The sequence below is a fragment of the Bufo gargarizans genome, chromosome 7, assembly GCF_014858855.1.
Source record: "Bufo gargarizans isolate SCDJY-AF-19 chromosome 7, ASM1485885v1, whole genome shotgun sequence".
Classification (NCBI taxonomy): domain Eukaryota; kingdom Metazoa; phylum Chordata; class Amphibia; order Anura; family Bufonidae; genus Bufo; species Bufo gargarizans.
Window position 1 is genome coordinate 114,847,179 of NC_058086.1, and position 16,362 is coordinate 114,863,540.

The window sequence follows — 16,362 nt, forward strand, 5'->3', positions numbered from 1 at the left end:
ATGGTGATCACACATGTTCGATAGCTTAGCAGTATATGTATTTACATACAGGAAGATTTTTTCTAAAATGGTTACAATTTGCACGATCCAATAGAGAAATGTAACATTTAATATTGGGGCTACCCCTTTAATGAAGCAGTGTTTTATATCCCTCTTCCAAAGCCCTTATCTCTGCATAGAAAATAGTCCAAATAAATTATTAGACGAAAACATTTATTAGAAATGTTGTTCACTTGTTAACTAGAATCAAATTAATGACTGTACCCGGGCACTGTCTGTCAGAGCATATCTGAGTCTGTGTATCTTGACCTTCACAAGGCGATCCATCAAATGATGGAGGTGGATTATTACACACTCTCATACGTATCTGGGTTCCTTTACCACATGTCTTTGTGCATGCTCCCCAGGCTTGCCAAGAACTCCATATACCATCAACTGCAAAAAAGAGTAAAACAATTGAGACTGTATAACATGTCTTATCAGACTAAGGCTCCTGGTAACCTAAAAAAAACTGTCAGATTTATGTCACCAATATTTGTCTTATCTCTTTTTTTATAAACAACCATCAAATTCACCCAAAAATATTTTTCATTGACAGAATGCCTTACAACAGTTAAAAATAATTTATACTTACATTCTATTTCTAATAATGCATACCTGGACAAGGCTCAGTGTTGCAAACTATAGTATCAACAGCTTTTCCCAAACATGCCTTTCCTCCCTCTTGGCCTGGAGGAACATGACATGTTCTTGTTCTTGTTTTTTTACCACTTCCACATGTTTTTGTACACTCTTCCCAAGGACTCCAGTCTGACCAACTTCCATCCACTACAACAAAGCAGAAATTCACTACGTTGACAGGTCAAACTAGGACGCTCAACTAAACATTCACATTTCTAATTCTAGTTTTCTCCAACAGTCTCACTTTTCAGGGAACTGTATTACCATGGCATAAAATGATACAGTTCTAATGGTGCTAAATCTGTATGTGTATGGACTTGGAAGCAATCAAATGAAAGTAGCTGGCTAATTTCAGCCTTACATAAACTGAGCAAGATGAACTGAGAAACCCAAAATGAGAGTCAACATAGGATCATTGAAAAGACATACGTCATATTGTGACATATTCTAGTTCAGTATATTGCCTCCATACTGTCTTAAATGTCACCAGGACCATTGTTAAAAGGCCTTAAAGGGGTTTTGTCACTTCAGTAAGTGGCATTTATCATGTAGAGAACGTTAATACAAGCCACTTACTAATGTATTGTTATTAACCATATTGCTTATTTGCTGGCTGGATTAACTTTTCCATCACATTATACACTGCTCATTTCCATGGTTACAACCATCCTGCTGTTGAGGATATCATGATATTAATGTGAAGTCATTTTGAGGATGTCATGATATTAATGAAAACCCATTACAATATGGCACTGGCACCTAGAGGTTTACATAGTTTACATGCCAAAGTTTGTAAAATAATCCACAATGCGCAGATGCCAAGTGTTATCTCTTTTCTTCTTTTTGCACTTTAGCCAATGAAACAATGGCATGAGCCTCAGTAGAGGAACACCCTCTCTGATGGTATATAAACTGCTTAACTTCCTGTAATGAATGAGTTCTGCTTTAATACTTGGTATCAGTGTGGTTCTTTCATGCACGATAAACTAACAGCTTGTAATGTGGAGCAGACAGTCAATAAGACAGCACAGCTTGTGTGCGTCCAAAACAGATGGCGCCCAACATTGGGCAAGGCGAGACTTTTAAGTAGAACAGCCGCAGAAATCATCCACACGGGGTTGGACATACATGGGGGAGAAGACTGCAGCTCCAAAACAGGTAAGGAAATTATTTATCCTACCTAATACTCTCCTTACCTAATACCCTCTTTTCTAGAAAGAGAGAACAGGTTATCAGTCACTGTCCCTGAACTTTAGGGAGTTTAAAGTGTTCAGATTGAATGTACATGCAAGAATTACTGTCGCAGAACCCATAGGAACTCATTTTGCTGAGATAGAGAACAAACGGTTACATAATATGGAAAGCTGGGTACTTGTATGAAGGGAGACAGCAGGGGCTGCAGCTGTGAGTGGAGTGACGTCAGACATTGGAATGTGTAATAGTGAGTACAATGTCGTCAATATTAAGAGATAACAAGCCAATGTATAACATTGAGGTACTGAGTGTGTGTATGGAGCTTCAGAAAATGTTATTTGCTATTGAGTTAAAAAACTTGTGTGTGTTAGGCTACTTTCCCGCTAGTGAATCCGGCCGGGTTCAACAAAAATGCTTCCATTACTGATAATATAACCATCTGCATCCCTTATAAATGGATCCAGTTGTATTATCTTTAACATACCCAAGACGGATCCCTCATGAACACCATTGAAAGTCCATGAAGGACGGATCCAATTTCTATTGTGTCAGAGAAAACGGATCCGTCCCCATTGACTTGCATGTGGGTCATGACGGATCCATCTTGTTCCATATCCCAGGACGGAAAGCAAACCGCAGCATGCTGTGGTTTGCTCTCCACTGTGAGAACGGAATGCATCTAGGGGCATTCCGTTCTGTTACGTTTTGTCGCCATTGACAGTGAATGGGGACAAAACAGAAGCATTTTTTTCCTGTATTGAGACCCTATAACGGATTTCAATACCGAAAAATATTAACGCTAGTGTGAACGTAGCCTTAATGTACTGGAAAAGTTTATTTATGCCTTTCGTATGTTAAATGTGATGCCTGTTACTTGGTATGTCTGTGCACCAGAGATCTGACTGTGTGTGTTGCCAAATAGAAAACTGACTAGTAGAGGAAGGTCGCACAGCCAATGACCTCATGATGAGTCCAAATTAAGGGTTATTTTCGAGCGGCTCGGAAAATAAATCATCACAGAGACAGAGAAAGTGGGAGGCATTATTATGAATTTTATCATGATAATGTTAAACCACCTCCCCAACTGAGAAAGGAAAAATTAAGTCTGCCACCCTATAATGGCCCTAAGGGGATGGACCTACAGAGTCTGCGGGACCCAGTACCCAGATTGGAGAGAGAACTGTGCTGTGTGTGGTACTCCTCATCTACACAACAAAAGAGGATTGTATTCTGTGTTGACCATGGCCAGATCACTGTCCCCACAAACACCCATGTTTTTAGGGATGGCTGGGTAAGCAGTGATAACGATACAAAGACATGTGAGGAGGAAAAATTTGACCAAGATTAGGAAACAGGCAATCCAGTATCTGCTGGATTCAATTTCAGCCCTAATGATATCCCTCGATCTGGGTGATAAAGAAGTGGTCCAGTTTTTGATTGATACTGGAGCAACCAAGACAGTTGTGCACAGCAAACATTTTCCCCCTGACTTAATCTCCACGGACACCCGTCCTTGTGTAGGAGATGCAAAATAGTACACTCCCTTTTAACTAAACCCATCCGTGTTAGATTTGCCCCTAACCAAGATGTGCTTGCCCGTTTTTTGGTCAGTGACACCGCCCCCTGTTGCCTTCTGGATACAGACTTGCTTGCAAAATTACGTGCCAGCATCTCATACCAGGAGGATGGTACTGTGAAACAGGTGCCCTCAATGACCAGGAACTTTGTTTGTTGGCTGTTAGTGATAAAACACCCTGGTCCATCTTTGTGTCAGTACTCCCAGAAGATGAGAAGGAAGCCCTGCTTGCGGAACTTTCAGACTATGTGTGGGCTACTGGACCCACGGATGGGAGGTTGGCAAGCTCCCAGTCCCTCCTGTAAGAGTGGAGCTGAAACCTGGCGCCCAACTTCCCAGGAAGATGCAATATCTCTTGAGTATGGCACAGTCTGAGACGTTTTGAAAAAGGGGGTTATCAAGAAGATTGTATTCTCTTCTAACACTCTTTTGTACCCACTGAAAAAGAAAAGTGAGAAGGGCAAACCACTCTGTACCAGATGGTACATGACCTACGTGCTGTCAATAAAGCCACCGTTTTTAAGACCCCAATTGTGCCCAATCCACACACCTTGTTGGCTGAGGTTCCCGCTACCTCTACCCACTTCACTGTGGTTGATGCAAATGCTTTCTTTTCAGTACCACTACATCCAGACAGTTGGTAATTGTTTGCCTTTACACATGAGGGTAAACAGTTTACCTGGGTGATACTGCTGCAGGGGGCCCAGAATAAGAGGCCATGCCACTCTTGTTTTTTAGCTGATCATGGCTGCAAGGTGAGACAATTATTTTTTTTAAAATAAGTTTTGATGCATTACTGTTACCTACTTGGGGTGAAACATCTCACCCCTGAATGTAAGTGCTTGCTTCTCATGACATTAGATCTATCCTCATGCAAGTACAAACCAACATTTTTTTGTTGCCTGCCATTTGAGAATGCAGTATTCCCTTTTGTTGCCTGACAATGTTACTGTCCAAAGGTGTAGCACTTTGAACCTAGCCATCATGTTGCCTCTGGAGCAAGGAGGGAGGGAAGAGTTGGGGCAATGGCACTTAAAAACTTTTCTTCCAAATCCAGAGTGAGATGCTCATGACTGATGATGTCACAAGAGACAGCAGAATTTAACCATGTGATAGATCAGCCATGACATAATCCAGATCATGTGCTCTTTGTGGATGGATAGAGGTATGGCCAGGATGGCAAGTACTACACAGGTTGGGCAGTGGTGACTCAGTATGAGACTCTAAAAGCAGAGTCCTTACCACCACACGTCTGCCCAAAAAGTGGAGCTAAAGACTCTGAATATGGCTTGCAGATATACAGAGGGAAAAACAGACAACATTTACATTGATTTCAAGTATGCCTTTTTGATAACCCATGACTATGAGCCCATTTGGAAAGCCAGAGACTTCTTGACTGCTTCAGGTAAACCCATCAAACATAGGGAAGCGGTGATGTCTCTGATGGAAGCCCTCATGTTGCCAACTCGAGTGGCGGTGATAAAAACTAAAGGCCACTGTAAAACAGACTCAGAGGAGCCAAAGGGAAAAGCCAGGGCAGATCAGGTGGCAAAAATGGCTTACTGGCCACAGCTCAGGTCCCTGAAATAACTCTTCCTGTCTCCCTGGAAGTTCTTAAGACCTTACAGAACCAGGCGGGGGAGGAGGAAAGGAACCAGTGGATGTCAAAAGGAGGGACTGCAAATGAGGAAGGCCTAATACAGTTCCAAGGGAAACTCTGCCTTCCCAGGTCTCTCTACCCCATGATGGCACAGGCAACCCATGGAGTGATGCACCAGTCAAAAACCGTTATGTGTGATTTAGTACATAGTGCATGGTACGCCCCAGGGTTCAGCACTGTAGCAGCCAGATATACTCAAGTATGTATGATTTGTGCCAAGAGCAAGAGGGGCAAGGTACCCCAGAAACACATGCCTCACCTGTTCTGTCCCCAGATTCAGTTCCAGTTATCAGTTGACATGGCATTTTAACTGTTGTAATTCATTTGCATTACATTGTGTCGTAACAGCACCATCTATTGATGAGTTTAGGTATTTCACCCAGCCTGTTTTTTCTCTATGCATTATGGGAGTCCCAGTGCATTGTGGGTAGTTCCTGGTTCTTGCTAGTCTTGTGCTGGTACAGCAAGCAGCCATCATCTTATGTCTCAGCAACCATGCTCTCTCACTGGTTTTCCTGTCACATCATCTGTTATTCAGCCTGTTTTTGAGCATAGTCAGTAAGAGCACTATCTATGTGTCATTACTATCATTGTATTATATCATATACTGAATGTATAGCAGGTTAATCTGTGTTTTATGCCATATACCATGGTATTTATGTTCTAAAATACTACTGTTTTATTCTGTAGTTTCACCTTTTCTGTCAGTCTACGAGCAATAAAGAGAACCTTAAAGCGGAACAGTCTCTTTTCTCTCAGAGGACAAAAAGGTTTAGCTACATGTCAGATTACACACCGTGCTAACGTGTATGAGGACAGTATAGTGAAACGACTGCTGAGAACAAGCTCAGTGAACAACTGCCAAAGACAGCAGTGAAATGACTGCTGAGAACAAGCTCTGAAGATCAGACTGACGGAGCCGCCATTATCCACGTGGAGCCTGCATACGGATATCGCAACAGTCTTCTAACAGTCGCACCGAATATCTGACTATACGGAGCCCGCCATTATCCACGCAGAGCCTACTTACGGATATCGCAGCAGTCTCCTAACAGTCGCAACATGTCTATTAGTCGAGCATCTTCCATTAAGACAAGGTCTCAGATAAGTGGCTCAAATAGGACATCGATCAGAGAAGCTGCCGCCATTGCCCGCGCCAAAGCAGAAGCAGCAAAGGCAAAAGCCAGCTTCATAGAACAAGAGGTGCAGATAAAGCTAGAGAAAGCGCAACTTGAAGCTTCTCTGAATAGGGAGAAAGCGCAACTTGAAGCCACTCTAGAAAAACTGGCCGCAGATAAAGAGACAGCAGCTGCCATAGCGGAAGCAGAGTATCTAGAAGCCACGGAACTTCAGGAAACCAAGAGTCATCGCAGCAATGTCCATCCAGAAGTTGAATACCAAGATCCAGAACAGCGTACCTTACAATATGTCTATCAACATTCCAAGTCGGACGACGACCCAGATCCACAGCTTAATACAAAGCGGTTTGTTGACAAGCCAAGCCTACCTGCTTATTTGGATCATCAGAAAGTCGACTATCGGTCTCCTTGCAGCAGATTAGAGAATACACATCAGAGTGAAACTGCCTACAACGACTTCTCTCCAGAACAGAGAATCAGAAATCCGCCCCTGCTAAGAGAGATGCCCTTTGCTTCAGAACGGTATTACACAGACAGGATTAAACCAGAGACTTCCAACAGGTATGGCCAAGCACCACACATTCACTCTGACAACACACCACCAGCCGGTTCCAGCGCCAATCAAGCCACAATGGACTTTGCCAGGTTCCTTGCTCGACGTGAGCTGGTCAACAAGGGACTTGTAAAGTTCAGCGACCGTGCTGAGAACTATAGAGCTTGGCGAGCTTCCTTCCAAAATGCCATCAGAGACTTAGGTCTGTCTTGTAGTGAAGAACTGGATCTCCTGGTAAAATGGCTGGGAAGTGAGTCCGCCGAACACGCTAGAAGGATTAGAGACATCAATGTAAATTATCCAGACATTGGTCTAAAAAGGGTCTGGGAGAGACTTAATGAGGTTTATGGCGCAGCAGAGGTCATAGAAAGCGCCTTATTTAAGAGAATTGAGGACTTTCCTAAAATAGTGAACAAAGGCTATTCAAAGCTTAGAGAGTTAAGTGACTTATTAATGGAACTGAGTGTAGCAAAGGCAGAAGGGGATCTGGTGGGATTGACATTTCTTGACACTGCTAGAGGTGTGAATCCCATAGTTCAGAAGCTCCCATACAACTTGCAAGAGAAGTGGGTCATGTATGGTTCTCGGTATAAACAGACTTACAATGTACCATTTCCTCCATTTAATGTGTTTGTAGATTTTGTCTCTGAACAAGCAAAAATCAGAAATGATCCTAGCTTTGATTTCATGATGTCATGTGCCACCACCTCACTCAGTAAACCTCGTAGGGCAATGGTGGAGGTCCACAAAACTAACGTTTCTTCCACAGGTGCAGTCCATAAAGAGTTCAGCTCCTATCAAGGAGGAGACAAACCCAAGGACCCGACCAGACAGTGTCCCTTACACAGGAAGCCTCATTCTCTACTTAAGTGCAGAACCTTCAGAGAAAAGTCAGTGGAAGACCGCAAGACCTTCCTCAAGGAGAACAACATCTGTTTTAAATGCTGCTTGTCAACTTCGCACTTCGCCAGGGACTGTGAGGTTAGTGCAAAGTGTGCCGAATGTGACAGCTCAAACCATAACACAGCTCTACACCCTGGGCCACCATCGTGGGCTTCATCCAAAACCCAAGAGCAAAGCGGGGAGCTGAAGGACACAAATACTGACACTTTGGCAGTTACTTCTAAATGTACAGAGGTTTGCAGAGACCTCAGAGGAGGCAGATCCTGCTCTAAAATCTCCCTAGTGAAGGTTTACCCAGCAGACGACCGAAGCAAAGCCATCAAAGTGTATGCAATTCTAGACGATCAAAGCAACAGGTCGTTAGCGAAGTCTGCCTTCTTTGATAGCTTCGACATCAAAGGACCCGGTGCCCCCTACTCTCTAAGAACTTGTGCTGGTACTGTGGAAACAGCCGGAAGGAGGGCAAGCGGCTACATAGTTGAGTCCAGCGATGGTCAAGTGCGTCTGCCTTTACCAACTATACTGGAATGTAACCAGATTCCTGACAACAGGTCCGAGATACCCACGCCAGAAGTAGCAGCGCATCAGCCTCACCTGAAGCGTATAAGACACCTGATCCCGAACCTTGATCCTGAAGCTCAGATAGTATTACTCCTCGGGAGGGATATCCTACAGGTCCACAAGGTTAGAGAGCAGATTAATGGACCTCACAACGCTCCATACGCCCAGAGACTAGACCTAGGATGGGTCATTGTAGGAGAAGTCTGTTTGGGAGGTGTACACAAACCAACAACTGTCTACAGCATGCTTACCAGTACACTTGAGAATGGACGCCCATCTCTTCTCCAACCATGCGAAAATCACTTCTTCATCAAGGAACTGCCTCAAAGCACTTCATCACCAGGTACCTTTGCAGGTCCCACCTACGATGACTTCGTCTGGGATGCCAATCAAGACCACCTGGGATCCACAGTCTTCCGCAAGACTAAAGAAGACAATCGTATAGCGATGTCATTCGAAGATAGACTGTTCCTAGATATAATGGAGCAGGGAATGGTGCAGGACGAAACAAGAAGCTGGGTTGCACCTCTACCCTTTAAACCTCAAAGACAACGCTTACCCAACAATAGAGAGCAAGTTTTCAAGCGATTTGTCTCTCTCAGGCACAACCTAAGAAGTAAACCTGAGATGAGAGATCACTTCTTTACCTTCATGGAAAAGATATTCCGGAATGGTCATGCAGAGCTAGCACCTGTACTTCGAGACTCGGAAGAGCGCTGGTACCTGCCCATGTTTGAACTAGTAGACCCCCATGCTGATGTTGAGATACGTCCTCAGGTATCTGTGTTACATACGGAGACTCTGGACCACCACCTGAAATCCCACAGATTCAGTAGGTTCTCTACTTGGAGATCTCTTGTCCGTGCCATCACTTGCCTGACCCACATTGCTCGGTCGTACAAAGCAACCTCATCGGCAGATAAAGTTATCTGTAGAGGTTGGCATCATTGTAAACATGTCTACACAGCTCTCGATCTAGAGCGGTCAAAAAATGTAATTATCCAGGCTGTACAGCATGAAACCTATGCTACGGAAATCGACTGTGTCGTCAGCCAAAGACCCGTGCCTAAAGGTAGTGTTTTAAGGAAACTAGACCCAGTGATCGATGAAGATGGGCTCTTAAGGGTAGGTGGACGCCTTATGGAAGCCGATGTAGGCCTAGCAGAGAAACATCCTGTGATAGTTCCTGGACAGCATCATATAGCTACTCTGCTCGTGCAACATTACCACGAACAGACAAAGCACCAAGGTCGTCTGTTTACTGAAGGAGCTCTAAGAGCAGCCGGAATGTGGATAGTTGGAGCTAAAAGATGTGTATACAGATTCATATTTAAATGTGTTACCTGTCGGAAACTCCGTGGTATGTCACAGGCACCGAAGATGGCAAACCTCCCGTATGACCGACTAAGTATGGATCCACCCTTCACCAATGTTGGCCTAGACGTGTTTGGACCTTGGCCTGTGGTTGTCCGACAAACCAGGGGAGGCCGTGCGCACGGGAAACGTTGGGCGATTATGTTCACCTGTCTGTCCATCAGAGCTGTCCATATTGAAGTAATTGAATCTATGGATACTTCCTGTTTCATTAATGCCTTCCGACGTTTCATTGCCATTAGAGGACCTGTCAAACACATTAGTTCTGACCGAGGCACAAACTTTGTCGGAGCAGCAAGAGAACTACAACTCTCTTCCAACTTGGATGTTAACAACATAGAAAGATACCTCAGTGAACGAGGATGTACTTGGACCTTCAACCCACCACACTCTTCTCACATGGGAGGTGCTTGGGAGAGGATGATAGGCATTGCACGGAGAATCCTCGACTCAATCTTCTTACAAGAAGGATCTTCAAAGCTGACTCATGAAAGCCTGACTACCTTCATGGCAGAAGTATCGGCTATCATAAATGCCAGACCGCTAACCCCGATTTCTAGCGATCCTGATGACCCAACAGTTCTCACACCCGCCACACTGCTTACCCAAAAGACTGAACAAATTTGTGCTCCATCTGGAGAATTCAATTCCAAAGATCTTTACAAAAATCGATGGAGACAAGTACAGAGTCTCTCAAACTCGTTCTGGGACAAGTGGAAAAGGCAATACATTCCCACTCTGCAACCGAGGAGAAAGTGGCAAACCAACAAGCCTAACCTCCAGACTGGCGATGTAGTCCTAATGAAAGACTGCCAGTCACGGAGAAACGAGTGGCCGTTAGGACTTGTGACTAAGACATTCCCAAGTAAGGACGGAATTATACGCAAAGTAGAATTGAAAATACAGAGACAGGGAGAGACCAAAATGTTCCTCAGACCAGTAGGAGAACTCGTTCTACTGTTTGCACTAAAAGAATACAATAGTGACGTCGGTTGACGTCAAGCGGGGAGTGTTCTGTCCCCAGATTCAGTTCCAGTTGTTTCTGTCTCATTATCAGTTGACATGGCATTTTAACTGTTGTAATTCATTTGCATTACATTGTGTCGTAACAGCACCATCTATTGATGAGTTTAGGTATTTCACCCAGCCTGTTTTTTCTCTATGCATTATGGGAGTCCCAGTGCATTGTGGGTAGTTCCTGGTTCTTGCTAGTCTTGTGCTGGTACAGCAAGCAGCCATCATCTTATGTCTCAGCAACCATGCTCTCTCACTGGTTTTCCTGTCACATCATCTGTTATTCAGCCTGTTTTTGAGCATAGTCAGTACGAGCACTATCTATGTGTCATTACTATCATTGTATTATATCATATACTGAATGTATAGCAGGTTAATCTGTGTTTTATGCCATATACCATGGTATTTATGTTCTAAAATACTACTGTTTTATTCTGTAGTTTCACCTTTTCTGTCAGTCTACGAGCAATAAAGAGAACCTTAAAGCGGAACAGTCTCTTTTCTCTCAGAGGACAAAAAGGTTTAGCTACATGTCAGATTACACACCGTGCTAACGTGTATGAGGACAGTATACTCACCCCTTGCATCCGTTTCAATGCTGACACACTACATTCAACTACCCAAGGTGGGCATGTATGAGTATGTATTGGTGTGTGATGGCTTTTTTTTTGGGATGGCTAGAAGCATACCTGGTAGATAAGGTCGCAGTCTAGAACACAGCAAAGAAGATTATATCCGAAGTTGTATACAGGTATGGGGTATCTGAGACCATTGCAAGTGACAGAGGTGTTCACTTCACAGGAGAAGTGATGCAGGAGATGATGAAGGCTTTGGGTATAAAACAGGCCTTACATGCTTCGTACTATCCACAAAGCAGCGGTAGAGTAGAAAAAAAAACCTGAATGGAACACAAAAGTTAAAGATTCAAAAAGCCATGGCAGAGACTGGTAAGCCATGGACAGAGTGCCTGCTGGTAGCCCTCATTTTAGTAAGGTATACCCTTAACCATAAGGCAGCCCTTTAGTCCCTATAAGGTCCTTTTTTTGGATCAGCTCCTAGGACAGGATTATATTTCCCACAGCAGCTCCAGATGCAACATGGTTGTCTGACAGTTTATGTGATCAGTTTGCACAAGCATTTGACTAAAATACATTCTCAAGTTTTTGCTTAATTTCTAGATCCTGATAAAGTACCAGGAACCCACTCACTTGTGCCTGGAGATTGGGTGGTGGTAAGAAGACACATCAGAAAAGTCCTCAAACCCCGGTTTGATGGTCCATTACAAGTGTTGGCCACAAACACATCAGTGAAGCTCAAAGAAAAACCTAACTGAATCTACAACAGTCATTGCAAGAAAGTGTTGAGTCTGTAGACTGGAAAGGATGGTGTTTCTTGTTCCCCCTTGTGTGACTGCTGATCCTGACTCAAAGAATATGGATTCTAAATGAGATTGTAACAATAGGTTATAGGGCCGTGAAAAAGTTGTGTAAGAAAGAAGAAGAAAGCTGTTACAGTCCAATACTTCCAGCCCAGTGATCCATTGATAGTATTGCCCAAAGATTCTCAGTATTAATAGTTTTTATGTTCACAATAATCAAGAAGTCGAACACTGAAACCCAACAAAGCATCTACCACTGAACATCGCCCCCATATATTCTGTAGGAATAGGTGAAAATCTGACTTCCCATTGTATAAGTCCATTAGAAGGGAACCTAACCAAAAGGGGTAGGTTGTCTTCAAAGTGGAGAAACAACCAACAGGTACAATGGGACAGTTTGTAGAACCTACTTAGAATAGGGACAGATTCGGCCAATTGAAATAGTTCCAAAAGGAGGACTATTGAGGATGTCATGATATTACTGAGAAGCCATTACAATATGGCGTTGGCACCTAGATGTAGTTTACATACCAAAGTTTGCAAAATAAAGCCCAATGTGCAGATGCCAAGTGTTATCTCTATTCTTCTTTTTGTACTTTAGCCAATGAAACAATGACATGAGCCTCAGTAGAGGAAATCCCTCTTTGATGATAAACTGCTTAACCCCTTAGTGACCACCCATACGCCTTTTTACGGCAGTCACTAAGGGGCCTTAGGTTGGGCCGCCGCGTTTTTAAGGCAGCCCAGTCTAAGCACTGCACGGCTCCCCCGTGCAGCGGGGAGCGCGGACCCGGCTCTCACATGAGAGTTGGGGCCCTGCTCTAACAGCCCTGACCGGCAGAAGTGCCGATCTGGGCTGTTTAACCCTTTACATGCCGGGCGCAAGAGCGGACTCCCTCTGTCTCCCATCAGCACCCCGAAAATAAGATTGCGGGGTGCTGATGTGTTGTGAAGCTTACCTCGCTTCTGATCAGGGCCTGTCTGCAGTTCTCTCCAGCAGGCTGTGCCTCTCTGGCCAGGGAGGCTAAATTTCCCTGACAGCACACTGGGTGAATGTTGTGGAGGCCGGGAGAGAGTCAGGAGCTACTGACGCCAAGGATTGTGGGCCCTACTTCCATCAGGATTTCTGCCACCACCTACTTTAGTGGCTGCAAACCCCCCGCCCCCCTTCTCCTACTCCACCTCTGAATTCTCATCTTGCAGCACCAGTAAGCATCTGGAGGCAGTGTAGCACTGCAGAGGAGAAACAGCAACAGGCTGTGCTGAAACGAATTTGCTTAGGTGACAAACAGCACACCACCACAGAGCTGTGGCAGGGTATAAGGGCCCAGACTGAGCTGTGGCTCTTGCCATTCAATCTACAAGCAGGCATGATAATAGCTGTAACTTGGTGGCAGCTTTGGAGCTCGGCAAGCTCACACACATACCATGCCTAGCCCACGTGTTTAACTTAGTGGTTCAGTGGTTTCTCAAAACCTACCTCAATTTGCCTGAGCTACTGGTGAAGGTGCGCCACGTGTGTGCCCATTTCCGAAAGTCATCTACAGCTGCCGCCGGTCTGGCAACGCTGCAGCAGCACTTGCAATTGCCAGCTCACCGACTGTTGTGAGATGTGAGCATGCTCTGGAACTCCATGTTCCACATGTTGGTCAGACTTTGTGAGCAGCAGAGGGCAGTAGTGGAATACCAGCTGCAACATGGTTGTCGTATAGTCAGCTTCTGCTCTTCACAAGCTACAAGTGGGCATGGATGTCTGACCTCTGTGAGGTTTTACGCAACTGTGAGGAATCAACACAGATGGTCAGCAGCGATGCCTCTATTATCAGTGTAGCCATCCCACTTCTGTGTCTACTGAAACACTCGCTGCTCACAATGAAGGCGGATGCTTTGCATGTGGAAGAGGTGGAAATGGGGGAATACAGTACATAGGGTGATAGCCAGAACACCCACAGTTCGTCTTCTCAGCGAGAATTGGATGATGATTGCAGGAGATGGTTGCCTCTGCTAGAGAGGGTAGTACATATAGCAGGTTTATTCCATCTGTTCAGCATGGATGGGCCGAAGAGGAGGAAGGGGATGAGGAGATTGCTGTCCTCATCAGAAGGATGACTCTCAAAGTCTTGTCTGTTGGGACTCTGGCACACATGGCTGACTTTATGATATGCTGCCTTTCCCTTGACCCTCATGTTTTTACGCATTTTGGCCAACACCGATTACTGGTTGTTCACCCTTCTCGACCCACGCTACAAAGAGAACTTCTCATCTCTGATTCCTGTGGTGGAGAGGACTAGCAAAATGGTGCAATACATGAAGGTCCTTGTGGAAAATTTGCTCCAAAAATCTCCAGCTGACAACGGTGGCGACAGAGTACATAGTTCTTTGGGCAACCGAGGAGGGGAAATGAGGGGAACACACAGAAGTTCAAACAGAGGCAGGGCAACACTCCTCAAGGCCTGGGACATTTTCATGACACCCCGCCAGCACCCTCACCCTGATGCGTGGCCTAGTATCGCAAGGAGGGAAAAGTTTTGGAAGATGGCGAAGGAGTACGTAGCAGACCGTGTCAGCATCCTCAGTGATCCCTCTGTTCCTTACAACTATTGGGTGTCCAAACTGGACATGTGGCACGAACTGGCGCTCAAGCCTTGGAGGTGCTGGCCTGCCCTGCCGCCAGTGTTTTGTCAGAGCGGGTATTTAGTGCTGCTGGGGGCATAATAACTGATAAGCGCATCCTCGCCCCTAATGTTTTAGAGGGTCACCAGCAGGACCTTGCGCCTACTGTTTTTGAGGTTCACCAGCAGGCTATCGATAATAATTTTTCAAGGGTGTGTATGATGCCCTCTTTCATGTGTAATAAAGGGTGTATTGGAGTTCCTTGTAATTTTTGGCAGCCCTTTTTCTTAGTGCATAGGCGTTATAAATGTAGGAGTTACACTACCAGAACAATTGTACCACAATGTGAATGAGGCCCTCCTTTATGTGATATGCAGGTTGTATCTGAGTGCCTCTTCCTTGTAATTGTTGGCAGCACTTGCACTTTATATACAAGTAAATATACAGGAAGGAATATTTCCTAATTTTTTTTCTTCTAAAATCGTTTTTATCTTCGGGTTTGTGCGTATTATTGTCAGTCTGTAAAAGTGGCGTACTACTCGGACAATATCGTTCCCAGCAGCAACCTAAGGCTACTTTCACACTAGCGGTAGGACGGATCCGACAGGCTGTTCACCCTGTCTGATCCGTCCTGCCGCTATTTCGCTGTGCCGCCGGACCGCCTCTCCGTCCCCATTGACTATAATCCCAAAGCTCCCAAAGTGTTCTACTCGAGCACCCGAGCACTTTGGTGCTCGATCAACACTAGTGGATACTTTATTAAATATGTTATTGAATGTTTATTTTAGTACAATATGTGATAGTTAAGAGTCATTTCCTTGTTCGGATCTTCTAGGGCACCTTTACTTATACACACCTATGTTTAGTTTGATATGATCTGAGGTTATTTACTACAGTATGTATGTGGTTGAGGATTACAGTACGTGTTGTTATCACAAGTCATACAACATTAACTGTTGAAACCAAAATACCTGGACAAATTTTATTTTGACAGATTCTGGTTTCCGACTCTTCTCCTTGGCAATACAGGCCACCATTAGCTGGAGCAGGGTTGCTGCAGAGTCGTATGCGTTTCTCCACTCCCTGGCCACAAGTTACACTACACGCTTGCCATGGCAGCCAATCCGAAAATCCACCATGCACTAGAAAATAAGTATTTTTATGCACAACGCAATGTACATAATGTCAGTGAATGCAAATTTCAGTATATTTTAAATATTATGGACATTTAAATCAGATTTTAATAGTAAACTGCTATGAATTATACCAAGATAGTACAAAATATTCATTTATCTTCTCAACACAACACATGTATAAAATTCAGTCTTGGGAAAAGTGAGTTATCTTTGGCAATTTATAGCTGTTAGGAAAGTACATGTAGTATAATTGTACAACAAACTGTTTTTGCCATAATGAGAATTACATGCAAAGAATATAGCTTTAATCTGACTGAATACCAAAAGCAGTGTTTGTCCTATTATTTATGCATGGAACCACACAGGGCCGGCATTAGGGGGGGCAAACAGGGCAGTTGCCCAGGGCCCCCATCCCTAAATGAGGCCCTCTGCTGAGCTGCCCAGACACATGTGGAAAAGAGCTGGTGGCCGCACCTGAGAAGAGCACAGACAGAGAAAGGAGCGCTGGTCCCAGGTCTCCCGCCCACTGTAGCCCGCAGGGTCCTTATACTGTAGTGAGGAGCTGGGTGCTGCGTCCATA

At 44.6% G+C, this 16,362-nt stretch overlaps 1 protein-coding gene across 1 annotated transcript in view; it reads right to left on the reverse strand.

The window, feature by feature from the left end:
* Positions 1–16,362, reverse strand: part of HMCN1 (hemicentin 1) — a 655,003-nt gene that overhangs the window by 84,776 nt on the left and 553,865 nt on the right. Inside the window, 3 exon segments of the mRNA XM_044300627.1 lie at positions 265–435; positions 658–828; positions 15,618–15,788. Of these exon segments, the coding sequence (XP_044156562.1) occupies positions 265–435; positions 658–828; positions 15,618–15,788 (513 nt within the window).